Genomic DNA, 27322 nt, shown 5'->3' with positions numbered 1-27322 from the left:
TTCCTGCACAAGTATCTAGAGCAGAAGGCACAAGAAGCTCTATCGTTGCGCATGACACCTGGCAGGTGCAATGAAGCCATGGAGGCCGCGGGATTTAAAAGGGCAGAGAGGGACGCCTGGGTGGCTCAGTGGTTGAGCATCTGCCTTGGACTCAGGTCATGATCCTGCGGTCCTGGGACGGAGTCTCATAACAGACTCCCCACAGGGAGCCTGCTTCTCCCTCTGCCTCTTTCTGTGTGTCTCTCATGAATAAATAGGTAAAATCTTTAAAAGGGGGGGGGGGGGCAGAGACTGAAGCAGCCTCCCAGGATACAAGAGAAGGGATAGGACCCAATGACGTCTTATATTCCCACTTTTCCTTCCCAAGTCTTGCCTGTGTCATTCTCCACCCCTAGGCCTGTCCGAGCCACAACCACTTGGGGGCCACACTGGTTTTCCCTCCCACTGATCTCCTGGGGTGGGGGGGTTTGCGCGCAGCCGGTTCTCTCCTGCCCTCTGCAGGGTGCCCAGCCAGCACACCGCTAGGCTCAGGGCAGGCGGCTGATGCCTGGTACCTCCAGGGCCCAGGGAGGGGACATCCGCCCCCAGGCGTGGGCCGGCACGGGACGCCCTCGCCACCCCGAGGAGCGCACGGACCCTAAGCCACGAGGGAGTGGGAGGGGCGCGGGGAGGGCACGATGGCCCGGGGCGGGGGGGACCACGACGCGCCGCCCGAGGCTCGGGTCTCCCCCTGCAGGCAGGGGCTAACGCTCCCACGCTTCCGCAGAATGCATTTCCTGAGAGCGGGACCCCCATGGGGGAAATTGTGGGGGAAAGTGGTGAAAGACGAAGCCAGCAGAACAAGAGCGTCGGCGGGGGGGGGGGGGGGGCAAGGGAACCCGAGCCCCGGGCCCAGCCCCTCGGGGCGGGGAGGCAGGAGGGCGGGGGGGAGCAGAGCGCAGCTCCCGCTGCAGCCGGAGACCCGGCTGGAAACCTCGCGAGAGCTGGGGTCGGGGATCTCGTTGCGTTGCCTAGCGACGGGCAGGACGCTCGCAGGCCCCCAGGCTAACCCCCGCTGTAGCCTTAAATCTCCTACCATGGGAGAAGAAGGCGGCGGCCGTAGCTTTGGGACCGCTAGGGAGCTGCAGAAGCTGAAGCAGCAGGCGATGGAGTACTACCGGGAGAACGACGTCCCGCGCAGGCTGGAAGAGCTGCTCAACTCCACCTTCTACCTCCAGCCTGCCGACGTCTACGGGCACCTGGTAGGGACCTGGGACAAACACGCTTCCCTCCAGCCCCTCTCCCCCTCCCCCCGCCTCGCGCTGCGGCAGCGCCACGCGCCTGCGCCGCAGAGATGCGCACGCGCGCCGCCCCCGCGGGCTTCGGAGCTGAGCGGTGCGCGGAGCCGGGGCGGAAGGGATCCCGAGCGAGAAAGTGCAAGCGGCGGGAGGACAGGGGCGGTCTGGCTCGGGGCCGGGCAGGCTTCCTCGCCACCTCTGCGTCGGCCCGCCCGGTGGGTTGCCAGGTGTCTTTTAAACGCAGATCTTAACACCGCGTAGCTCAGCTGCCCGCCTGCTGCGGCCCCCGCTCGCCCGCGGAGGAGCGCCCTGGCGTTTGCTGCAGCTTGGCTCAGCCTTCCCCGGGGCCTCGTGCCCAGCCTGCGCTCCTTGCTTCCAAGTCCCACTTCCAAGCCTGCGCTCTCCTTGCAGTGCGCGCCCTTCTGCTCCTGGATGCCCAGCCCCACCCGACCAGCTGCACCCAAACTCCAAATCCCCGTCGGTCTTGCCCGCTTCGCCTGGACTGACTGCCCTCGAGTGTTCCTAAGTCCTTTCCTGCACACGATGAGCCCCTGCCTAGGCTTGCGAGCAACGTAGACAGCAGGGGCTTTTCCCTAACACCTGCCTGGTCCCCGTGCCCAGCGCAAGATCAGGTACCTAAACAGCCCTAAGCCCCGATGCTTGAGCAAGCCTGTTATTCCCTGATCCGTGAAGCACTAAGCCAGCGCCTTCCTTCTGGGAGGCAGCGCGGTTGGGACTGGTAGGAGCTCGCAGTCAGGTGAGGCAATATGACAGCAGAGTGTGTAAACGCAGTAAAGACGCGCAATGTGTGTTCAAGATTCAAAACCACGTGCTGTTGAGGTGGTGGATACGGAGGATGCTCCCTGAAGGTTTATTTTACTCAGTCGTGGCCTAGAAGTGAAAGCTGAAAGTTGGGGCGAAGTGAGGAGGGATGAGCTCGCAGTGCTATGTGATTTATGTCATTTTACCTTTTTTTTTTTAAGATTTTATTAATTTATTCATGAGAGACACACAGAGAGAGGGGGATAGAGACACAGGCGGAGGGAGAAGCAGGCTCCATGCAGGGAGCCCAACATGGGACCCATCCCGGGATCTCCAGGGTCAGGCCCTGGGCTGAAGGCAGGCACTAAACTGCTGAGCCACCCAGGCTGCCCTATATCATTTCGCTTAATTATTAGGACCACTGAGAGGTAAAGATTATGATTTTCATTTTACAAATAAGGAAACTGTGGCCCAGCGAATTTAGATGGTTTTCCCAAGGGACACAGTGAATGACAGTGACGAGTCAAACCAGGTCTGTGTCCCTAGTACCTAGCACATTGCATGGTACCTGGTGGACACTCAAGCACTTATTTGTGGCACAGAGGAATGAACACGACTCAATTCCATTCTCTTTCCACTGTCTCTTGCAGGAGGAATTCTTGAAAGTCAACTAGTCTAACTTCCTCGTTTCACAAAGACCACAAGCCCTTGTCTCGCAGCTACTTAGTGCAAAAGTTAAGACTGGAAACTTTCCTGGAAAGTGTGATGTCCTTTCCAGTCTACTAGGCAACCAGGACTTTGGTTTGTACAGCTCTCTGGGAGCTTATACCTTGGTTAGGGACAAAAGCCACTGATTCAGAAACTAACTGGAGTACTTACTGTTGATAAGGTGATAAATGATTGTGTGCTAGACTGATAGGCCTGTCAAGGAATTCAGGAATGAGAAAAGATCCTTGTAGGCTGTAGTGTCTGAGAAAGTTTTGGCTTGGACTTTGAAGGATGTTCAGGAATTGGACTGGCAAGGAGACAATGTCCTTTTCATTTTGTCGCTGCCCTGGTTTTGGCCATCCATATTTTCATCTGGCCTCTCCCTCTGTTGAGTCTAGCCCAAATCGTGCTGCTAGAGCAGCATTCCTAATCCTAAATCTGACCATCACTCATTTGCTCAGAAACCTCAGTTCCTCACTTCCCTCCCCTTGTCTTATCCTATTCCTCCACCCAACGTAGTGGCTCTGGGCTTCTCCCCCTGGTCTGCCTGGTGAAATACATATTCTCCACCATTCAGCTCAAATGCCGCTTCTCTACTTCTGTTACATACTAGAGGAATTAAGTAATGAGGAAGACCCTTGGGGGCAATTGCAATACTATTTAGTCCCTCATCACAGAGCTTAGTTGAAAGAGTTTGGGATTGGGAGTCAGCAGATCTGATTTGATTGTCATCCCTGCCACTTAGTAGCTATAGCAGACTATTATATTGATGTTCCCCCACTGTGACTATCTTATGTAAATCCCTCCCTCACTGGCTTGGAACTGGGCCTCGGGACTTGCTTTGATCAAGAGCACCTTGCCAAGCATGATGCAGACAAAGGCATGGTAAGTGCTGCCATATTGAGGCTTGTACTATTGGGACACTCCCTCCTGGAAGCCAGTCACCATGCTGCCAGGAAGTCCAATTACCCTACTGGAGAAAGAGATCAAGTAGAGAGGCTCTGGCATATGGAGTACCTCCAGGAAATCCTGTGAGAAAGACATGCCCAGCCAGCCCCAAGGATGTTCTAACCATCCTGGTTGAGACACATGAGTTAAATCATCCTGGATACTCTGGATCTGGTCATGCCTCCAGATCACTGAGTCTGAATAGGAGACCGCAGGCAAGACAAGCCAAAAGAATAACCCAGATAAGCCCATACATTCTACATGATTGTAGAATCATGAGTGAGTAAATGTCTCCAGTCACTAAATTTTGGGGTAGTCTGTTACTAAGTAGTGAATAATGAAAACATTGGTTATTTTACTTTGTACAATTTTTCTGGAACTCAGTTTGCTTATCTGTGGGATGGAGATAATAGGATTTACCTTACAGAGTTGTTTTGAGAGTTTTACGACACGATGTATACAAAGATCCCTGGGATGTGTCTGACACCTATTAGTTTATACATGATTTAATTTATGGAATCCTAAAGGCAGGCACTGTAGTGTGTGATACAGTGACAAATAAGACAGACCCTCTGCAAGGCACATATTAAACACTTAAAAATGTTAGCTCCTTTCTCCGCCTAACATAATATTGTACATTGTGGATCCATATTGCTAGTTGCATCAAATTCACTATAATGCACAACATGTAAGCTAGATAATATTTTTCTCTCCTGACTCTATCTAAATTCATTGAGGCACTTACTCTGTAACATACAAACCATCATCCTTAAAATATATGGATGGTTTGGGGTGCCTGGGTGGCTCAGTGGTTGAGCTTCTGACTTTTGGTTTCAGGGTCATGATCTCAGGGTGCTGGCGTAGAGCCCTGTCTGGGGGGGGCTCCACGCTCAGCAGGGAGTCTGCTTCCCTTCTCCCTCTGCCTCTCCTGCTGCCCACACTCTAAAATAAATAAATGAAATCTTTAAATATATATACTTAATATATATGCATAGATGGATGGCTTGAAAATTGACTTTTGCTTTAGTTGTTCTGGGGCAACACCTGTGAGCTGACACGTTGCTGATGGGTAGTAGGTGACCTGTTATGTATGTTGAGGTCATTGGATTTTGAACTGATAGATCAGAGGCCTGGTCTGCAACGAATGCAAATAAAGAACCAAATACAGTCTGGTGATAAAGAGGTCGAGGAGGGTGTGCCTTCATCCCCCCCTCCCAGTTCCTGCTCCCCTGTGTGGAACACCATCTTGTATCTTTTTACTCAGGTTTTTTGAGTGGCTTTCTGCCTCCACTTCATTCTCTTCCGTCCCTTTCTTAGATCACTTCCAAATGGCTTCTGCTTTCCCACATCAATGAAACTGCTATTACTAAGGTTCTGACAACCCTCTTTGAAAATGTTCTGTATGTGAACCTCTGGCGAGTAAATACGGCCTCTGCAGAAGCCTTCACCATTTAAATATCAGATGCCTTGTGGGGAAGAAAAAAACTGGACCCCAGAAGGTTTCCGAAGTTTGCTTCACAGCGTTCTAGAGACCAGCTGACTTTTGTATCTTGAATAGTAGGATGGATTAAGGCCTCCTAAAAAGTGACAAGGGGTCTCTAAGAAATGTATGTGATAACCTTCCAAAATATGTCATGTTTGATGGACAGTTTCCTTCCAAGTAGGAGTCTCTTCAGAGAAACTAAGTAATAATTTGCAAACAACTATGCTCCTCCTTTGGGTAGCTGGAATCATCTAAATAAAACAAAGGTATTTGTTTCAGGGTAAGTTAATATGGCTAAGCCTCTAATCCTGAGTTTTTGTTGTTTTTTTTCTCCTCCCTTAAATTCACATGTACTACATTTTTCACTCTGAGGCACCATCACCAAAACAGAAATGGAAGACAGCATGGCAGATGGAAGATTATCTGCTTCTGGAATAGCCAGAGTTAGTGTGGGCCTCATATTCCTGATAAAAATAGGGAGTATAACCACATTCCTCATGCTAATTTTTCTTCCTAAAATGCTATGAATTTGAAGGTATGTCCTTCTCCCTTTCTCTCATCAACGGATAGCGATTAGCATGAATTCTGGAGTCAACCTGCCTAGATGCGAATCACAGCTCAGCCGGTTATTTTGCAATCTTGGGCAAAGGATTCAATTTCTCTATACTCAGTTTCCTCATTTGTAGAGTAGAGATTTTAAAAATAACACTGATTCCATAGGGTTGTTACAAGGTATAAATAATGTGGGTAAAGCACTTAAAACAGTGGCCAATACAATCATCTGTTCTTTAAAAAAAAAAAAACAAAAAACCTGTATGTGTTTTAGATGCTTTTAAGTTTTATATTTTGTTAGATACTGTTCTGTAAAATGGAGACATTGATTTGACTTCTCAAATTATATTGTGGGTTTTTGTCATTTAACACTGATTTTAAAGTAACTCTATGAGAATAAAAGAATTTTTTTAAAAAACAAAGTTTGTTCAAATACTGTTTCATTTTGCTTGTAAATAAAGTCATGTTTTATAATTATAATAAAAAAATGTATGTGAGCTTTTGCTGAGAGTTCAAGAGAAAACAAATTGCTCTGTGTACTAGAGACCCTGCCATCAGGTTAATCCAAATCTCAGCAGCGTGTGAAGGCAGGGCAGTTCCCACCAAGCTGCTGCTAGCCTAGCTGCACCACCCCCCACCCCCTGCAGGAGGACACTCAGGAGAAGTTTAGTAGAAGGTAGAGTAAATTTTAAAGATAAATTAGTCATGGTATTTTAATTTTTGTTTTTTTGTGTGTGTTGAAGGCAAACTGCTTTGCTAAACTTGCAAAGCCTCCCACCATATGCAAAGTAGTGGGGAAAAATGTATTGGATGGACTGGGGCTTCCAACCCTACAAGTGGAAATATTCTGCACCATTCAAAATTTTCCCAAGGTACGAAGCAGCTTAAATGTGTTCTTCACTGTGTCCTGACTCCATTGCATTTATTGTCTAAATTGTAGAAAATTAATGTTTTGAAATTCAGCATTTGTGAAATACACACGTACATAAAGCATGAACCACACAAGCATTATGGTTTTATTAGGTTTAAGTGTAACATTGGTACAGACATGGCATGCTAGCTTGAAGATGATCCAAGATGGAGAAATGGGACAAAAATAGTTTCAAAACTCTGACATCATTAATGTGATGAGGTCTATAAATCTATAGGTATGTTTATAGATTCACACACATTTATAGATAGATTGACATAGATTTATAGATATGTATGCTGATCTATGTAAAGAAAATTTGTTTTCATAATTATAACAAGTCATTTTAATTGCTGCATATTTGTTAGAAATAATTTTGCTACAGTCTCTGGGAAGCAAATAATTATGATTAAATCTGTATCCTTTTAGCTATTTATTGGAGAGGTAGTGATAAAAAAATGAAGTTCAGAGTAAGATTTTTATAAGTGTACTTTAATAAGGTATTAATTTTAAATGTTCCCCTGAAGTTGGGTTCCATACAGTTTCAACAGTTATAAAAATATCTCAAAGAAAATTATATATTCTCATTTTCCCTTTGAAACTGGTGATAAAATATCATGCACATTAAAAGCTGGATACGTTTAATTTCTTCTTTTCTGCAAGAGGGAGGGAAAATGTAGGACCCGTTTATGTCATTTTCAGAACATATGTTCGGTGGTGATCTCCACACACTTTGAAGTCCATGAGAACGTTTCACCCGAGCTGGCCGAGGCGGAGCAAGTGGAAAGGTTGGCGGCCGTCAGCACCGCTGTGCAGTGGGTCAACGGAACCATCACGGAGGAGCTTTGGGGCATGGTGCCCTCCCACCAGGCTGAGGTGGACCAGGTGCTCAGGTAAATCTTCCACTTGCAAACAGAAGTGTCCAGTACAAATACTATCTCTTTACTTTTTATTTCACCTGCTAACAAAACAGGTCTGTCCTACCTAGAGGGTACAGTCAGGAAGTTGGGTAAGAAGCACATGCTGAAGCAGTGGAATTTAGCACAGAATGCCATTTCTCATCTGAAGAGCTTATTTTTAAAATATGGTTATTTAAATTTTTTTAAAATTTCCTTATTTTTTTCTGTCCCACTTTCTTGGTTTTCACATATTAGAGTCAGTCTGTGGGCAAAGCATGGGAACCTGTTGTGGTTGGAGGATTGACTATAAGCATCATCCGCTGTGTCTACGTGAGAGTATAAAACCCTCAAAAGTGGTGTATGCGGTGGGGAGACAGGAAGGTCATCATCTGGATTCTTAATGCTTTTCCTGAGAAACTTTCTACGAAACTTTTACTGAATCTTAAGCATGGAAAGAGGCCAAAGGGCCTCACGTCACCTCACACAGGAAAATTTTTTAAATAATGGGACGCCTGGGTGGCTCAGTGGTTCAGAGTCTGCATTTGGCTTAGGTCGTGATCCTGGGGTTCCGGGATGGACTCCCGCATCGGGCTCCCTGCAGGGAGCCTGCTTCTCCCTCTGCCTATGTCTCTGCCTCTCTCTCTCTCTCTGTCTTTCAGGAATGAATGAATGAATGAATGAATGAATGAATGAATGAATAAAAATCTTTAAAAAAGTAAAAAAAGAAAAGCAAGGAAGTGTTTGCTAGGGCTGAGTAAATATTGTTCAGTGCCCAACCAAGTAAGAGTAGCACTACTGTTGCTCTTGTGCAGGTCCGATGCCACAAGCCCCTCGGCCAAACGAAGGTCAACTGGATTCTCTCTCAAAGCTTCATCACATTTCAGTTTGCTTCAGACTTGTATCATAACCTTTGTAAAAAAACATTTTTTCAATTATTTTTGGTTTCGTTTGAGTTTTTTCTTCTCATCTGCTGTGACCATATTGCCCATTTTATTTCCCAAGGTAGTTTTTCTCAGACCTTCTGTTCTATGGCATTCCTTTTCTCCTGGATTTTTTCTTCCCCAAACCTCCCATCTGGACTGGTTCCCCTCTAGCCTACTATAGAGATGCTTTATTGTCCTGCTTCTTCTATCTTATATCTTCCTCTTTCTGGACTTGCTGGATTACAAGCAATTACAATAATAGCAATTACAATAATTGCTTTATTTTTTAAATTTAATCAATTTAGTTAAAATATACTGTATTATTAGTTTCAGGGATAGAATTTAGTGATTCATCAGGTGCATATAACACCCAGTGGTCATTACATCAAGTGCCCTCCTTAACACCCATCACCCAATTACTCCATTCCCCACCTACCTCCCCTCCATCAACCTTCAGTTTGTTTTCTAGAGTTAAGACTCTCTTATGATTTGCCTTCCTATTTTCATCTTATTTTATTTTTTCCTTCCTTTCCCCCCATGTTCATCTGTTTTGTTTCTTAAATTCCACATGGGTGAAATCACATGGTACTTGTGTTTCTCTGACTGACTTATTTTGCTTAGCATAATATCTTCTGGTTCCATCCATGTCATTGCAAATGGCAAGATTTCATTCCTTTTGATGACTGAGTAATATTCATACATATATATGATACATGTATATAAACATATATGTATATATATGTCGCATCTTCTTTATCCATTCATCTGTCAATGGACAACGGGGCTCTCTCCATATTTTGGCTATTGTGAACATTGCTGCTATAAACACTGGGGTGTAGGTGCCTCTTAAAATCACTATGTTTGTATCATTTGGATAAACACTAAGTAGTGCAATTGCTGGGTCATAGGGTAGTTCTATTTTTGACTTTTTGAGAAACCCTCCATACTGTTTTCTAGAGTGGCTGCTCCAGTTTGCATTCTCACGAACAGTGTAAGAGGATTCCCTTTCTCCACATCCTCCCCAACATCTGATGTTTCCTGATGTATTCATTTTAGCCATTCTGCCCAGTGTGAAGTGGTATCTCGTTGTGGTTTTGATTTATATTTCTCTGATACGGAGTGATGTTGAGCATTTTTTCATGTGTCTGTTGGACATCTGTAGGTCTTCTTTGGAGAAATGTCTGTTCATGTCTTCTGCCCATCTCTTGATTGGGTTATTTGTTCTTTGGGTGTTGAGTTTAATAAGTTCTTTATAGATTTTGGATACTAGCCCTTTATCTGATAACTCATTTGCAAATATCTTCTCCCATTCCATAGGCTGCTTTCAGTCTTGTTGACTGTTTCATTTGCTGTGCAGAAGCTCTTTATCTTAGTGAAGTCCCAGTAGTTCATTTTTGCCTTTGTTTCCCTTGCCTTTGGAGACATGTCTAGCAAGAAGTTGCTGCAGCCAAGGTCACAGAGGTTGCTGCCTGTGTTCTCCTCTAGGATTTTGATAGATTCCTGTCTCACATTTAGGTCTTTCATCCATTTTGAGTTTATTTTTGTGTGTACCTTTTAGGACTTCCCAAAAGTTTGTTGTTGTTTTTTTAACTATTCATTTTAAGTTCTCCTCCCCACCAAAAAACGAAAATGAATTCCTGCCCATTATGCTATATATTTCACTGTTTTTCTATTCTTGACTCATTTTTCTTTTGATGGTCACTTATTCTAAAAGAAAATCCAATAGCACTTAATCAAATTAGGTCTTCAAATTTTACTTTAAATATATAAACAAATAGGCTCAAATAAAAAAAAAAGCACCTAAAATCTTTAAACATTTATTTCCAGGCCAAAATTAATTTCAGCTGTTGAACACAGTTTTGCAACAGCATCATTATTTTTGAGGCCTTGGAAAGTAAAGCTGATTTGTTTTTAAGTGGCCAAAAAGCAGAGTTAATTGTTGAAACATATTGAATGGAGGTCAGCACTCAAACTGGCCAAAATTACCAGTGATATTCATTGTAAAGCCATATTTTCTTGCCACAAAGGACATTCTTTGAAAATAAAGTACAGGAAGATAAAGAGAGGAGAGAATTGGAAAAGAGCCTGGAAGACCCAACAGCGCCCATCCCTTTACCTCTGCCACCACCACCTCCTCCTCCCCCACCTCCAGCAAAAAAAAAAGGACAAAAGCAAGGTCAGTGGCTCATCTTGCAGAACCTTTGATAACTAGCGTGCGACGAAGAAAGGCTGAAAGGCCGACTGCCTTTCCAGTTAGTGTCTTTTTGTTGCAGACCTAGGTCAGGCTCCCCCCAGGTACCATCCATCCTCCATGCTGCTTCCTTGCTTAACACTGCGATGTCGGGGAAGGCAGGGTTTTACCCTCTCCCACCCTTCCTTTTGTTTGTAAGAAAAAGATATCTCTTACCCAGAGGTGAACATTCACCAGGCAAAGTCATGGAACCATGGCAGTGCTGGGGACAGGGAAAAGAAAGTAGCCTGGGGGACCTTTAACTGCCCCCCCCCAAATATTCATTAGCTCATCCAAAGTTACTCCATATTTTAAAGATTAGCGATATCCTTTGATGTGCATAAACAACACTTTGTCAGTCCTATTAATAACATATTAATGAAAGTATTCTTGGGGTACGTAATTGGATCAGTCAGTTAAGTACCCGCCTTCTGCTCCAGTCACGATCTCAGCGTCCTGGGATCATGCCCCGCATCAGGCTCCCCGCTCAGCATAGAGTCTGCTTCTTCCTCTGTTCATGCTCTTTTTCTCATTCACTGTCTCTCTCTCAAATAAATAAGATCTTTTAAAAAAAGTTTTCTTTGGATCACTTTGCTATTTTAAAGCAAATCTTCAAAGTTATCATGGCCCTTTGTTCCATGCTTTCCAACATGTTGTGAACATCAGCCCCTTTGGTATGTTAATTCTGGAGCTGCTGCTAGTATTGTAAATAGTTTCACGTCCTTCCAACATACTCCTTGAGGACATGAATCATGTCTCATTCACTTTAGTACCACCAATACCTACCATGATGCCAAAGCATAAAGTAAACCCCCAATTCTTTTGAATAAGAAAGCACCAGAACCACAAGGGGATCAAAGAGACCATGGAGACATGGTCTCCATGGTCTGAGGCCAGAGAGGGAAGGGGAGTCTCTCCAGGCAAAAGAATCATATAAGACCAATCTCTATGGATGGGGGATGGCCACTGCTGAATTACAGGTCGAGACCAGCAATGGGCATTCATTTGGTGGTTGCTGTTGATTGATGGAACTTGGAACATAAGGGATGAAGTAGGAGGGGACATAATTTGCTAAACCTTTGCTATTTGTTACACACTTACATACTTTCTTCCACTTATCTTACATACCAGACCCAGGCCAGCAGCTGGGGGAGGGACCAGAAGGGCACTCGAGATTTACCATGGATGGCGTGGCACCTGAGCAGGCTGGGTGGTTGGCAGCAAATGAGAGTGGAAGACAGGTGAGGCCGAGGATTGATGGCTGCATCTGGAAGCCATTTCTAATACAACAAGGCATCTGTTCGGGGTTGGCCAGCAAGGTAGCTAGTTAGATATACACACACATGAAGAGACGTGTTCAACAGAAAGCTGGATATGCAGGAGCTATGGTGACTGTAGAAACAAAGGACTTGGAATTCAAAGACTGTCCAGGTCTTCTTTCACTTTCTGTTGGATATTGGGCAAGTCTTTGACCTAAGCCCGCAGTTACTTATATGCGGGTGTGGATAACAGTACCTGCCCTATATAATTGTCAAAGGAGTTAATATTCATTGTCTGAAAATTTCTTAAGAGTGGCAAAATCCATGGCTATGGATGATGAACATTAGGGAGTAGTAAGTGAAAGCACACAAGCTTCTTCTTAGGGGTTGAGGTGGAGAGCCTGATCTACCCAGCCTCAGTTTCCCCCCTTTCTTTATGCTGGGCCCTCACATCTGTAACCAAAGCATTATAACATAGAGTTTTATTATAGTCAAAAGTCCTCAGAAGGAATCCCTTATCACTTTTTGCCTCCTAGGGAAGAATGATACTGTCACAGAGAAACCTATTCTGCCTCCAGAACCTGCTGAACCCGTACTCAGTGGCAGCATGGCCATAGGGGCCGTGTCACTAGCTGTGGCCAAAGCCAGTGCCATCCTGGGCAATAACCCCTTCTACTTAAATATCGCATTACTGAAGCAGCAGGTCAGTGCCCGTTGAATTCTGTTCCAAGGCCCCATGAGTATCTCAATACCAATGAACCGTGTTTCTGGTTTCTCCCTGTTTTTCCGTCTTCCAGGAGCAGCCTGCAAAGCTCACTGTACCTTTGCTAATGGTGTCTCTGGTCAGCTGTGGGAAGGCATCGCCGGGCAAGCTGAATTTAATGAAAGAATTGATGTGTATACCGCATCCCGGGTTAACAGCTAAACAAGTACCTTCTATTATCTCACCTACTTTTTCTTAAAATAGAAAACAAAAACAAAACAAAACAAGCCACCACATTCCATCACCTATGAGTATTTGGTGTAGGGCCCCAAGGTTTATGATACCAAGGGAGAGAGAATTAAATATAAAATGAAAACAATATATATTTTAGTAAATCAGAGAAGTGGGGAGAAAGCAAGACATCAGGCATAAGGGGCCACATTTAAACCGCCTCCGATCTCTGGCTTTCAGCACCGAGGACACCAAGGAGCCCTGCCTGAGTAACTTGGCGGGCCTTGGTAGTGCTGGCAGATTGTTATGTGGGGGAGTTGAAGCATCTCTATTTACTGGCCAAGGCGCTGTGGCAGCAGCAAGAGGAAGCTGGCTCCTTCCTAGCAGCCAGTTCTGTTGGCTAAGAGCTCCGGGGTGGAACAGACTGCCTGGCACAAAAAGAGAGGTTCAGCGCATGCTTATAGGTAGAAGGAATCCTAAGCTGCATCGTTATACCTAGTGGTGTGCTAGCGTCTATACTGTTCCTCAGTGACCTGAACGAGTCATTGTGCCTCTTTAAACCTTCATGAAATGTTCTACCAGTTGGGCATCAGGAAGAACTAATGTTCATGTTCCACAGTGGATGTTTTCAGCAGGAAGTCCAGGAAGTTCCATCCCCTCTGGTAAAATACATAGAGTGATACTTTTTATCTAAGCTAGTGAGCATCATTATTAAAAAAAAAAAAATCTCAAGAGAATTTCTTCGTGATAAAGAATTATTTTTTAAAAAAGAATAACTATTACCTCATGATGGATCAACTGTAAAATAGTAGAAATTCATAGCTGGCTCACCATGTGTCAGATCACGTTCAGACTCTAGCACCAGGATCTTCCCTGCACATAGTATCTGTTGTGCTATTTGGGTACCAGAGCAGTTGGCATGCCATTCTTTGTCTTCGAGTGCAGATCCCACAATCATTGGAATATACTTTTCTATTTTTAAGTGACAGTGGCTTCATACTGGTTCAAACACACTGTCACACAGAATCCCTTGGTGACCTGTGACATACATTGCAAACAGGTTGGCCAAGACACTATGAGAGAGAATGAAGCTGACTTGATCCAACCAATTGACCCAGTCAGTTCTGAACAATGAAGAAAGGATAGTGAGAAGAGCCTCATTCATATTCAACAAACTACAACTTGAGGGCTGAAGATTAACATTTAATCTTTTGATTTTGTAGACCACATCTAATCTACTAACTAGGAGGCCTTATCAGAGACCCTACAAATATTCAGTTAGAAATAGCCAGTGTGTGCTGTCAAGTTTTTATATTTATGGGATTCCTGGGTGGCTCAGTAGTTGAGCATCTGCCTTTGACTCAAGGCGTGATCCTGGAGTCCCGGGATGGAGTCCCACATCGGGCTCCCTACATGGAGCCTGCTTCTCCCTCTGCCTGTGTCTCTGCCTCTGTGTGTGTGTCTCATGAATAAGTAAATCTTAAAAAAAAAAGTTTTTATATTTAAAGTTTCTGGACTACAGTTGTGGAAGATCATGGTTATTATACTTACAGGGTGTGGAGATGCTTCTGGAAATTCAGAAACATATTAACAAAACAATCGAAATGGTACGTAAAGAGAATCTCTGGGATCTGACTGCTGATACTGACACCTTCTAGCATACAAATTTTTATAGTTCATTATGAAATTAACTCAATATTGTTGTTATTGATATGTAAAATGTATTCATTTGCCTTGGGTTTCTCATACAAGCCAAGATTATACATTCCCTCATTGGCCATGGATCCAGTTTCTAATGGCACTTAATCTCATCAGTCTGGTTCTATACTAAGATCATCCCTTAGGATTTTCAGAGAAAGGATTTGCACATCCTTTAGGATGTGCAAGGCAGTTTAGTGTAATGATTAAGGCACAGACTCTGGTGTCTGTTTAGAATCCTGGTGTTGGGCAAATGGGGAGCCTTTGGCCAGGCAGCCCTTGCAGGGAAGCCCCAGAGGCAGGGTCATGACAGTCAGCTGTATGGATGAGTCACTGCTTGTGCCTGTGTTTATCTTGTTCACCACAGTTATGTCTCCTGCCTTGCACATTGATTGGCTTCCTGAGCGTGGTACTTTTACCAGGGGATAGACAGTTCAGCTGTCTCCCTAGTGAAAAGAAGCAGGATAATTGTATTTGCATATACGCCGGTGTGAGCCATGCTGACTCTTGCCAAACATGCCCCAATTTACAGAGCCAGTAATGCTGGGTATTAAAATGTATCCTTAAAGGGCTGCATGCTTGCTCCAGAATGCTGCCAACACCCCACACTATGGTATTGAAAATGCCCAATAATCTTTGGAAACTAGCTTTGCTTTTCATCTTAAATGACATGACACATACCAGGTTCATCAGATTTGATGACCTTCGGCTGTTTCCAAAAGTCAAATCCACCCTGCAGAGAGAGTGTGTGGACTTTAACAATGTTCAAAACAATCTCAAAGCAAATCCCACAGTGGTGTTGCTCCTTAAGGGCAAGGAGGGCACCTCATATGAGTGAATAATACTTTATTTATGCAAGTATAAATGCACTTCATATGTGTGATTGGAAGCAGAATGTAAGGATGAACTAAAGGGAACAGGTACCTGAAACTCAGATGTTTCAAAGTTTGGAGTTTTTCAAAACCAGAGGGGATGGTATGGTCCCTGCCTCTGTGTGTGTGTGTGTGTGTGTGTGTGTGTGTGTGTGTGTGTGTGTGTCTGTGATTCCCAGTGTCCCTGGTCCAGCCCCAGAGCAGTGGACGGGCCACATGCCCTGAAGCTCTACTTGCTACCAGAGACAGGTCTGAAAACTGCAAGTGATTTCTCTCTTATCTTCTGTCCCACAGACCCCTCCTCCAAAAATAGAGACCAGAAAAGGGCATAATGGAAGCAAAAGAGGTCAAGTAAGTTTATGCATTTCTTTACCACCCTTCAGTAGGACACAATTCAATTACATACTCCCTGCCCCGTTCCTCTCCCGGTCACTATGCGCCAGGACCCAGGCTAACACACATGGAAACTACCAAGTGATGCTCCTGCAAAAGCACTAAACAGGACAACCCCAGAGCTGGACTCTCATTCTGCTGCACCTCTCTGGCCACAGGCTGCCGGGCCAGCACTTGTCTCTCCCACTGACATCCCAGAGTATGTGGAGAAGCATTTGTGTATCCCATAGAAGAGATTATATTTGAAACTTGATAGGTGAAGCGTTGGGGAAGTTATCAGTTATCTCTGATAACTAACTGAAAGGCATATAGAATGTTTTCAATTTTAATCTGACTCCTGCCAAGTAAGGGAGAAAGAAAAGGCACAAAATGATAGCCATTTCTTTCATTGGGTCTGAAAAGGCACTGAAGCACCATTTCAGATGAACCATTACTGGAGCTCAAGATTTTGTCAGTAGCGTCAGACAAACAGTTCTCGTCAAAATTGGTCAGCGTGGTTGAAAGAGCCTGAGGAAGCCATCTCAGCCTGATTAGGCAATGGCTTTGGTGACTGTGGGTGTGCTGACAGATACACCTCTCATATGCCCGAACATTCAACAGTATGGTTGGAATAACCCGTAAGAACCCTGAGATAATGCAAGTGGTGATGGGGCTAGTAAAGGTGAAACATTAAATTCCTCCTCACAATTGGGAGAGAAAAAAGAAATGTGTGAAAAAAAAATACACCAGAAAGTTAAGTACTTGACAGTTTTATCTGTTGGGATGAGCACGACACCCTAACATTAGACCTCACAAGAGAGCCAGGGCATGATGAACAAGCAACCAAGTATCAGCACCTTTCCCTACTCCAGTAGGTTGTCCTGTGTGGTCTGAGAAACTCTGACCCAGATCCGCCCTCCCCATGATCAGCTTTACTACTTTTTTTTTTTTTTCTGTTAGAAACAGGTTAGATGGTAGATTCTAGAGAGGTGGCCATACGCAGCTAAGAAGCATGAACTCTAGAGCTAAGTTTCGTGGATTAAAATCTGTTCCAAGTTACTTACCTCTCTGTAAAATGGGATAATAATATCTGCTTCATGGGGTTGAAGGAGTAAAATGTATTTATGTTAAGTGCTTAGGATAGTAGCTGGCATTTGATAAGCTCTAAGTAAGTGATACTTTTTTAGTATTTAGAAGACTAACAAAACTCCTCAGTTGACACACAGCAATTGCCCCAGCTATTCCTTTGCCAAATAAAAGGTTCCTCTCCCTGACATTAAAATCGTTAGATGGTTCATATAATTAACTCGTGCTATCATCAGAGAAATGGGATATTGATATCTAGGTTCACGTTTGCCCTCGAGGTTGGCGTGCCTGCACACACGCAACAACCTTCAGAATCACTGATACCACTTCAACTGTGCTATAATTGCATAGCAGCAATTTAGGAGGAGGGCACATCGGGGCTGACCTTGCAACAGAAATACGTGGCTGCCTTTGCCTGGGCTGCTTTGAGTCCCAAACCTTCCACTGAAAGCCATCCACAGGGCTGCATCAGGTGGGCAGAGATCTTCTATCCTTTTTCAAATAAAACCTTTTCCTGAAGGAGGGTTCTATGTTAAGACTTATATTCAAAGGGAAAATGGGACACAGGTAAGAGCAGATCTGGAAGTGGGTGGAGGAGGACAGAGTTAGGGACAGGCCAGACAGACATTTACAAGGACAGCCTGGAGATTCACCAACCTGGTGGCTGTGGCTCAGGTCAGCTTGCGGTCAGAGTTGATAAACAGATTACATAGGCACACCAAAGAGAGAAAAGCGTGTTCCCAGGTCAAGCCTCAAATCTTGGGGGTAAGAAAATTGCTCCAGACCCTTTGGGCAATCATATGCCCAAATGTCATGCAGAGATGAGTGACACCTGGCCATAGGTTAATGGAGACTCAGAGGCCCACGTGTTTAGAGAGCTGTGTCTAGTTATCCTGGTGCCTAGTTTATAACTAGAAAGCTCCAGGAACCTTACTGCTCTACATTTATATGCATCATTTGCTTTTGGTCCTATAGCAGCCCATCACTGGCAAGATGTCCCATCTTGGCTGTTTAACCATTAATTATGACACCATAGAGCAGCCACTGCTCCTGATACAAGGCATCTGTGCGAACCTGGGGCTGGACATGGGGACAAACCTGCATCTAGCCATCAACTGTGCTGCACATGAGCTGATGGATTACGTAAGTTTCTGCTCCAGAACACTCACTTCTTGTTGGGTCCCATTATTTTTAAATTAGAACTCAAAAGAAGAGCCTATCTGAATATTTTCCAAACAGATCCTACTGCTTTTATTAATATTGTGTGCAGGTTCCAAGTATAAATGGAGTCGAGAAAGCCAAGTTAGCTAATGACCAGAGAAAAACATAACCATATAATTTTTTAAATTAGCAGAAAATGTCAAAATAATTACATATAGAAATTCAGTAACAAAAATTACTAAAGTGGGTTGCTTACATTGCAATTACGAGAGCTGTTGAAAAATAACAAACCGGTATGTTCTCCTGAGTTCACTCATTTAGTTGGTAGATGCTGAATTTGTCAAACGTGGAAAATGGACCCATTGTAAGTATAACTTGGTAAGCCCTTCTGGACAAGTGGTTCTCAGGGTTTCTGCTGTGACTCACTTTTTAAATATAAAAATATTTCCAGGGCACCTGGTGGCTCAGTGGTTGAATGTCTGCCTTTGGCTCAGGTCGTGATCCCAGGGTCCTGGGACCGAGTCCCTCATCAGGGAGCCTGCTTCTCCCTCTGCCTATGTCTCTGCTTCTCATTCTGTGTTTCTCATGAATAAATAAAATCTTTAAAAATATTTCCAAGTTATTGACATTTATGGAGAATATATTTTTATCCAATTAAGCCCATCCACAGTGTTATCCACAGCCTGGGTTAGGAGGACAGGGCTTTAGCAATGAATCTTCACCCAGAGACCACACCACGTGGGGGCAATTATTTTAAAAAGAATGGAAAACAGGTTCATTTTTAAAAAGCTGCAGTCTTCACTTCCTCATGGTAACACACCAGCAGTTCACCCTTCAACTTGGCAAACTGGCATGTGAGGGAAACGGATAAGACCTATCTGTCTTCTACACATACTTCCCTTTTTCAAATACACAAATGCTAGGTCTGTGTTGTATGAAATGCTCAGCATGTTGACATACATTTGTGGTGACTTGGTCATTAATGTCAAATTCAGGGGATGTGACCAAAGAGAATTCTGCTTTAATTTGCAATTCTTTTTAACTTCAAAGGAAAACTCGAACAGCATACAAGAACCCTAAGTTTCAGCTGACTTCTAAGTCCTTTTAACTTTTCTAAAGATACTAAGCGCATGAAGGCATGTTTAATGTAATTTCCTATTCTCCACATAATGATTGGTTCCTAGGCATACTATTACAAAAAATAATTGCATGTTTTCATCAGCAACGTATACCGAGAACTATGAATATACTGACTGCCAGTGCTAGCTAGAATGGGTATTTTTTTGCTTATATGCAGTAAAATGTATTAGGTTGATATCAAATAATTCTTACAATGTTAATTCAAGGTCATTAGCATTTCTTTACTGACAAGATAGGATTTTCAAGGTTTTGCAGTCAAGAAACGAAAAGTTCTGGCTGCTTTTTAATCTGAAAAAAGTATAAAATCCTTTCAAGCATGGACTTCTTTGGAAGCTACTTAATTCCAATGGAATCCATTCCATTAACAGCCATAGCAGGAAGGCGTTAGTAAACCATTCTGTTCCATCCTGCCTCCTTCCTGGTACCTGAAAAACCCAGGTACACAGACTTGGAAATCAAAAATATGTTTTGCAGAGACACTACACTAGATCCGTTAAGCCCTGTTTACTTCCATTCTTGAGGACTCAGGGAACTAGAACTCTATACTTTCAGGACCATATGGCTACTACTAGAGCTTGCCCGCTACCTGAGAAGGAGATGCCTTCACATGGGTCACTTGACATTTCATAGTGGCTGTTTGTATATGAAAAGTCTCACCCTGCTTTCAAATTTTAGGATATTCACAGTAGAGGAGACAAGCTATTTGTTTACTGTGAGTTGAAAGATGGTGGGTTCTGGTGAGTGGGAAGCCGTGCACTGCTCTCCTGTTTTATAAATTTATGTTATCACCCGTCGACCCAAGCATCCAGGTAGCTGGCACCACATCACAGACCGAAGAAATTATTCCCCTCCTACTGTGTACTTGGTCTTTTGTGCAGAAGTCTTCATCTGAAGTCAGTGGGTGGAGTTCCATGGAGCATAAAAAGGAATGATGACTTGATTTCCCCAGGCTAATATTTAACAGTTATTTAAACTAAAGCACACAGATTTCTCATGGGAATATGGCCTGAAAGGAATGTTTACAATCTTTTATGTGCAATGAATAAACACAAATGGGAATCCCACCTTTAGCATTTGAGGAATTCATCATTTATCTTTTTTATTATCTTTACACTTACCAGAATAAAGGAAAGTATGAAGTAATGACAGGAATACACAAAAACACAGCTGAGATGCTTGACCTGTACGTGGATCTGATCAACAAGTTCCCTTCAATTATCGCCTTAATTGATCCTTTCAGGAAGGAGGTAATGGGATTGAACTTGAATTTTTTAAGCACAGAGAGCAAAAATCTCATTCTTTTGGGTTCATCACTCGAAATACTGCAATTTGGGTTGGGGTGGAGGTGCCTTCCTTCTGCACACCTGAGAGAAGGCACACACCAAGCACACACGCAGCTGAAGCACAAGCGCATGGGAGTGTGCCCGTGTGCAGGTTGAGGGGAGCTATTCCCAAGCGCTGGAGGGGCACTCACCCTGCAGCTGCTGCTTCAGCTGGCCCATCACATACCAGCATTAAGTGCTCCCCGAAACAGGACATCAGCTGGGCTAAATGTTTATAACCCAGATCCACTTACCACACATGCATCAAAGTCACAAAGCCATATTTTTGCAAAGGTTTCAGATGGAGAGGTGTTTCGGTCCATTCCAGCTACTGCATCTGATGAGGGTTGCTCATGTGCAACAGAAGGCCATCCTTGTCCTTAATGCTCTGAAACTCCAAAACTTAAATTCTTGATGTCGTGAATTGGAGAACCATTAGATATACTTAACAGATCCCCTCTCTGAGATAATGCATGGATTTAAATTTGGGGCACAAGAAAAGAGCAGCATCCCGCTCAGGTCCCAGCCCCCCCGCCCCATGCCACATCCCAGCACTCACGGAGCCATCACTGAGCTCTTCATCCTGCCAGCCCCATCTTCCAGGGCTTGTCCTGGGCTGACCTCAGCTGGTGTGAATGTGGTAAGGTGCCTGTGTTTAGTGTGTTCTAGTGGGACAGCGGCTTGGGAGACTTTGTAGATCATCAGTTAAAAAATAGCATTTCATTTCATGTGATGGTCTCACCAAAAACAAACAAAAAAAACAAACAAAAAAACACAGCAGTGTTGAGAATGAGGGCCTAGAGCCCTTGCAGCCACATCTCCTCCTGTTCTCTGTTCACCAGAAATAAGTGACATGTTCTGGCCAGCCAGTCATTAGTAGTGCCATGGACAATACAGTGGGTAGGAACAGCTCGGTTTTGAAGGACTTGAGAATCAATGTGGAGCATTTAATGTGTGTTAAACATTTGATTCACCAGATCTTTAAGCTCAAATTTAAGCACTTGAAGTTTCTGCTCCATGAAGTTGGTTAATTTGTGGGGCTGTGGTTCAGGCATCATTCAGCCACAGATACAACAGAAACGGTTTTGTGGATCTCAGTAAGGTGCATAACTCTGATTAGGTGCTAGAAGATTCCTGTTGTTTTGTGATCATGCCCTAATATATTATAACGATCAATTCTTAACTATTTATCTAGGATTCTGAACAGTGGGAGAGCATCTATAATACTCTTGGTTCCAGGTGTTACATCATCGCAGGAGCTGCATCCAAAAGCATTTCTCAGCTTCTAGAGGGTGGCAACAACAGCACCCCCAAATCCAGTGGGGTGATCATAAAACACACCAATCAAACGACGGTGTCTGACTTGGTGGAAGTAACCAATCTTCTTGACAGTGAGTAAAAGTATAGGTCTGTAAGACTCATAACAAACTTAACTTGATTATACAAGGAGCCAAAAATATGCAGTTTATCAGTTAGTAAAAAGCATGGCATTAATCTTAAAAAAAAGATTTAAAAATTTTCCAACCATCTGAGAGAGCTTTGGTGCTGGAAGACAACCTGCAGCTAGCTTACCGACTGACTTCACAGCATTCCAACAACAGTGCCAGTTCAGGAGGCCGCCTCTTGAGTGAAGCTGCCACACAGGTGTGGCTAAGGACAGCGCCCCATCAGCTTCACAACACATGACAGTGATTCCCCCACACACACACACACAACCCACAATGTTGTTTTAAAAATTCCTCCCAAGTTTCAAACTCTTTACCACCTTGAGGTCTTTGAACATGCTTTGCCTGGTACCATTTACCAGGTTAACTACTCCAGATTCTTCAGGTCTTTCCTTAAAAGGAAATCTTTTCAGATATATATGACTTTTCTGGCTTTCCCAACCCCTCCCTGGTTGCTCTTGACCTTCCTCATGGCATCCTATACTTTCTCTTTATAGCATTGGCCATAATTACTTGTATGATTATTTAATGTCTAGCATCCCTCACTAGACTATAAACTTGCATGAGTTCACAGGAGTCTTGTTCATTTACACACAGCGCCTGAAACATGAATGGGTCTCAGGAACCAGGCAGAAGGCTTGTCTAAGACCTGGAGTAGGACTCAGAGCCAGGCTGGCAGCCCGGGGGGCCTGGGCTGGTGTCAGAGAATGGAATAGAATGCCCATAGTTCCTTGTCCTGTGGATGGCCAGTCTAGGAACCAGGCAGGACTGTCCTGTAGGTGGTAGATGGAGGCCCAGCCCTGGCCTTTCCCCCTGGGCCTACCCCTCAGCCAGCATTGTCATTCACTTTGGATTGCTACTATAGCTCTGCCTCTAAAACAGTCTCTAGAGGAAGAACCTTGGCTTGCATTCTTTGCAGACTGGCAAATTTCAAGGGCTTCTGAGATCTTTGAATTTGGATTAAGTACCATCAGCAGTGCTCTTCTAATAAGTTAACATTCAGAACAACAGATTCCTTTGAATAAAATTTTACACGATGAATTGTGAAATCCAACAGGGCATATTAAGTCCCCAGATGGTGCCCTTGCCCTTACTGTGTATTTTGTCTCAAAGATGCACACTTCTCTACACTGAACATGGACAAAATGGAATCCTATTTTAACAGTTGTGGTCTTAGAAGTATGTCAATCTAATTTGAGCACTTTCCCCCTTTCGTGGTCATAAAGGTCTATCTTACAATTTATAGTTATCTTAAATTTGATCAAATGGGGTATTCATGTAGTATTTAGCATCTGAGCTACTGGAAAGGGTAATAAAAATACAAATGGTTAGGTCAGAATTCTCAGGTGGTCAAATCACTGACTCTTCACAAGAAAGTTATAAATTTCTGGCAAATTTTAAATTTTGGTTCCAGAGGCTCATATATACATGTATATATATTACACACACGTATATACACATATAAATACATGTATGCACACACATACATGTAGACATATACATACATATACATGTATATATGTATATGAGCTTAAGCTCATTGTTTCTATGCCATCTAAACCTGAAAAGAATTGCTCTGCTCACAGGTAAGCAGCACATCACCGTCTTCGGAAGTACAGAAGGAGAGTCGTCTGATGACAGCCTGGTCGATTTGGTAAGTACTGAAAGCTGGTCAATTGCAGAATTGCCAAAACACTGCTTTTATCAAGAATGGGTATTTCAGAGAAAAGCAGTCCTTGGCGGAGAAAGTCATGTAACCTTTTATGAAATAGACTTGCTTCCTCCCAGACAGCTACCTTTTGCAAAGAGCTAATCTTTGAACTTTTAGAAGGAAGAAAAATTGAAGTCCTGGGAAAATGATGAGCACACTTAAATGGCTGGGGTGAGCACTTGCAATCTTACCACCTAAAATGAAGCGGGGAAAGGCCAGAATGTTCTTAGATAAAATCAGCATGCTCACATGACTAGTAAAGCATCTGATGTGTAGTCATGCTCTTTACCTTTTGCCACGCTCAGTAAGCAGGCCACCCTACCTATGCAAAGATAAAATACGAAGGAGTAAGAGAAAAACCCAAACAGCACACAGGGTCAGTGCCCTTTCTCCCTAAAGAATGATTAGTATTTTAGCAAAATATGTGACTTCTCATTTAAAATCAGTTTTGTCCTCCCCACCCCCGCCCCCTAAGGCCATTGGACTCGGTGTCCGGTTTATCAAGTTGGGAGGTCTTTCTCGAGGCGAACGGGTGACTAAGTACAACCGCCTTTTTACTATAGAGGAAGAGCTTGTCCAGAATGGAACACTGGGTACGTGCTGCTTTCTTGCTTTGTTTTCACTTAGCCATGAATAAGGGAACAAAGATTGGAAGAAGGGGAATGGGAGGCCCTCGGCAGGAGGGCAGGGGGATCCAAAGACTATAACTAAGTGCTGACAAAACTAGGGTGGCATTTGCTACAATGTGCATTGTTTTCTTAATGGATTATCTATTTACCTGAATGTTGAAAACTCTCTCGCCCTGCTTCTTGATGAATAAGCTGCGTGGTGCTTTTCAATAGAATTAATTGATTGGAATCTCCAAGCCTACCTTTTGTTATGGTCCAAATTATAGTTGAGGTCTCTCTGTACAACCCGTGAAGTTAAAGGCAGATGTTTTCCTGATGATTCTTACAAACTCCTTTTACTTAAGACAAGCAGAGACAGCATGTTAAGTTTAATGTCATACGCTGGAAAGGCTGTGGTCTCAAGAGAAACAAACCAGTCATTTATGAAGTTAAGCCTCTGCAAATTTGCACGCATAGAAGGCACCTTGTGTACTGGCTAAATGGAGAGAAACACCCCAAATAGGCATTTTTACGCTTCATGTTACTGTGATGGCCAAAAGCAGGTGCACAGTACAGAGTAATATTTAAAGACACCGAGTTATTGTCTTTGGAATTCTAAAAATATTTTGCATTTTAGGATAGAATAAATCCACTGATACGCTGGGAAAAAAGTATGTGTTATTTAGGGAGTATTGACAAAATATGAAATGTTCTTGGATGGTATAAATGAAATCTATTAAGTGATAAATGTATTACAGAATGTACTGTAGGGCACACCAGTTATCGCATATGACAGCAAGGACGTAGTCCTGTATTGGGCCTCAATATGCTACGCATTGAAGAAGCCAATAGAAATCGTAATTAGGAATTTGTCATGTTTAAAGTACATAATGACCCTGAAACACACCCTAAAAATTTAATTGAGAGGCTCTTTCTGTGTTATGTAAGAGCAATCAAAAGTTAGTTGTTTAGTGTGTGACACAGGACTTGTTTTTTCAAATAGGTAAAATCATATTGTTCCTATGTATTACCTGTTTTTTTTTTTTAAAGACTTTATTTATTCACGAGACACACACACACACACACACAGAGAGAGAGAGAGAGAGAGAGAGAGAGAGAGAGAGAGAGAGGCAGAGACACAGGCAGAGGGAGAAGCAGGCTCCATGCAGGGAGCCCGACGTGCGACTCGATCCCAGGACTCCAGGATCAGGCCCTGGGCTGAAGGCAGGTGCTAAACTGCTGAGCCACCCGGGCTGCCCTGTTCTTTTTTTATTTATTTATTTATTTATTTTTTCATTTATGATAGTCACACAGAGAGAGAGAGGCAGAGACACAGGCGGAGGGAGAAGCAGGCTCCATGCACCAGGAGCCTGATGTGGGATTCGATCCCGGGTCTCCAGGATCGCGCCCTGGGCCAAAGGCAGGCGCCAAACCGCTGCGCCACCCAGGGATCCCTGTTCTTTTTTTTTTTAAATGTGATCTTGACATGTGGAAGCCTTAAGTTCCTAAATGGCCCATCACATTTCCAGCCAGACTTCAGCACAGGAGAAACAGCTGCTCCTGGGCATCAGAAAGGACAGTGACTAGAGGCCCCCCCCGGCCTTGCTTCAGGGCCAGGCCCAAACTCTGGTCATCCTGGACTCGCCTCATGATTGTACTTTGCTTTACTGGACTTCTCAGATACTGCGTTTTTTACAGGATGGAGGTTTGTGGCAACCCTCTGTCAAGCACGTTTCTGGGTGCCATTTTTCCAAGAGCGTTTGCTCACTTCGTCTCTGTGTCGTGTTTTAGTCATTCTCACAAAATTTCAGACTTTTTCATTATCCTTCTATTTGTTATGATAATCTGTGATCAGTGATTGATTTGCTGAGAGCTCAGATAATGGTTAGCATTTTTTTTAGCAATAAAGTGTCTTTATTTAAGGTATGTACATTGGTTTTTTTTAGACCTAATGCTATTGCATACTTCACTGACTATAGCATAGTGTGAACTATTATATGCATTAAGAAACCAAAAAAAATTCATGTGACTCGCTTTATCACAGTGGTCTTGAACCAGTTGTCTCTGAGGTGTGCCTGTAATGTGAATTTCTCTGTCATTGGCCTGAAGTCAATACACCCTATTGACAGTGGTCAATACATGGTAAGGGGACCAAATACCAGAAAAACAAATCTCCTCACTGAGACAATAAGGAAACCCCATAAAAGCTCAGCTATTAGCTGAGAGCTGTCACGGTCACTGCCCACATGGACCCAACTGGAACTAATTCTGCAGTCGTCTACGCGGGAACAGTTAGTTGGCAATGGTTTGTACTTGTGTAGAGGACTGGCCTCTCCTCTAGCTCATCTTCTTCCTCTGCTCCTTCTCTGCTAAGCCTCTGCCCCAAGTCCACTGCATAAAAAACGTTCCAGAAGGGCACCATGTAGACTGAGCAAAACAAGTGTATCGTATAGGTAACGTGTGAGCAAAGTCAGGCCTGGTTCTAAACAGTCCCGGGACCTTTCCTAGTGGCCAGGGGACATACCTGGGCACTGGGCACTTATGAAGATGGTCTCTCATTTACCTTCCGGAACAAATAACATCAAACTCAGCACCACTGCATCCGACAGTAAACTTTATTGTTGTTGTTGAATAGGTTGCAATGAAGGACACACATTTTTTTCCTTGAATGACGAAGTGGAAACGGGGACCAAGGCATCCAAGGCCGTGGCCCCCGTGACTGGTGAGCTGCCGGAGCTGCCAGAGCTGCCGGAGCCTGTCTTCCCCATTGAAGTGATGGAGGCATCGGCCAACGCATGAGTGTCTTCTGGATGGGACCGTGGACGCCCGGCTTAGGGCCACACAGCCAGCAGGAGACCCGCAGAGCCCAAGGGTATCTTCACATTGGTTTTGCTATAAAACGCCCCTAACCAGTGCACTCTTTCTATTCTTATGATTTCACTGTTGAATAAACTGATATGTAGTATTTCTGCCTGAAATTATACCTGTGGGATGTGTCTTCCAGACATCTCATTTCCATGGG

The 27322-nt window shown here is 43.8% G+C and overlaps 1 protein-coding gene and 1 long non-coding RNA gene across 6 annotated transcripts in view; one reads left to right on the top strand and one right to left on the bottom strand.

The window, feature by feature from the left end:
- Positions 1–1269, bottom strand: part of LOC121484000 — a 31287-nt gene extending 30018 nt beyond the window's left edge. The window contains exon 1 of the long non-coding RNA XR_005985908.1: positions 1076–1269. This is a non-coding gene — a long non-coding RNA (uncharacterized LOC121484000). The remainder of the gene's footprint in view (positions 1–1075) is intronic.
- On the top strand, positions 967–27265 carry ENO4 (enolase 4). Of its 5 annotated transcripts, none has more exons than XM_041742557.1 (14): positions 967–1241; positions 6474–6602; positions 7343–7533; positions 10490–10638; positions 12488–12654; positions 12749–12880; positions 14439–14492; positions 15750–15806; positions 17889–18056; positions 20336–20461; positions 21732–21927; positions 23568–23635; positions 24168–24285; positions 26936–27265. In XM_041742557.1, exons 1-14 carry the CDS (start codon positions 1077–1079, stop codon positions 27097–27099), a joined length of 1884 nt encoding a protein of 627 aa, XP_041598491.1. In that variant the 5' UTR covers positions 967–1076; the 3' UTR covers positions 27100–27265. The 5 variants fall into 5 exon arrangements, with proteins under 5 accessions (XP_041598491.1, XP_041598494.1, XP_041598493.1 ...); XM_041742558.1 differs by having other exon boundaries at positions 1238–1492; XM_041742560.1 differs by lacking the exon at positions 6474–6602.
- Positions 27266–27322: the final 57 nt, after the last annotated feature.

Source organism: Vulpes lagopus, chromosome 2 (assembly GCF_018345385.1).
Source record: "Vulpes lagopus strain Blue_001 chromosome 2, ASM1834538v1, whole genome shotgun sequence".
Lineage (NCBI taxonomy): Eukaryota > Metazoa > Chordata > Mammalia > Carnivora > Canidae > Vulpes > Vulpes lagopus.
This window is presented reverse-complemented; position numbering and strand designations above follow the sequence as displayed.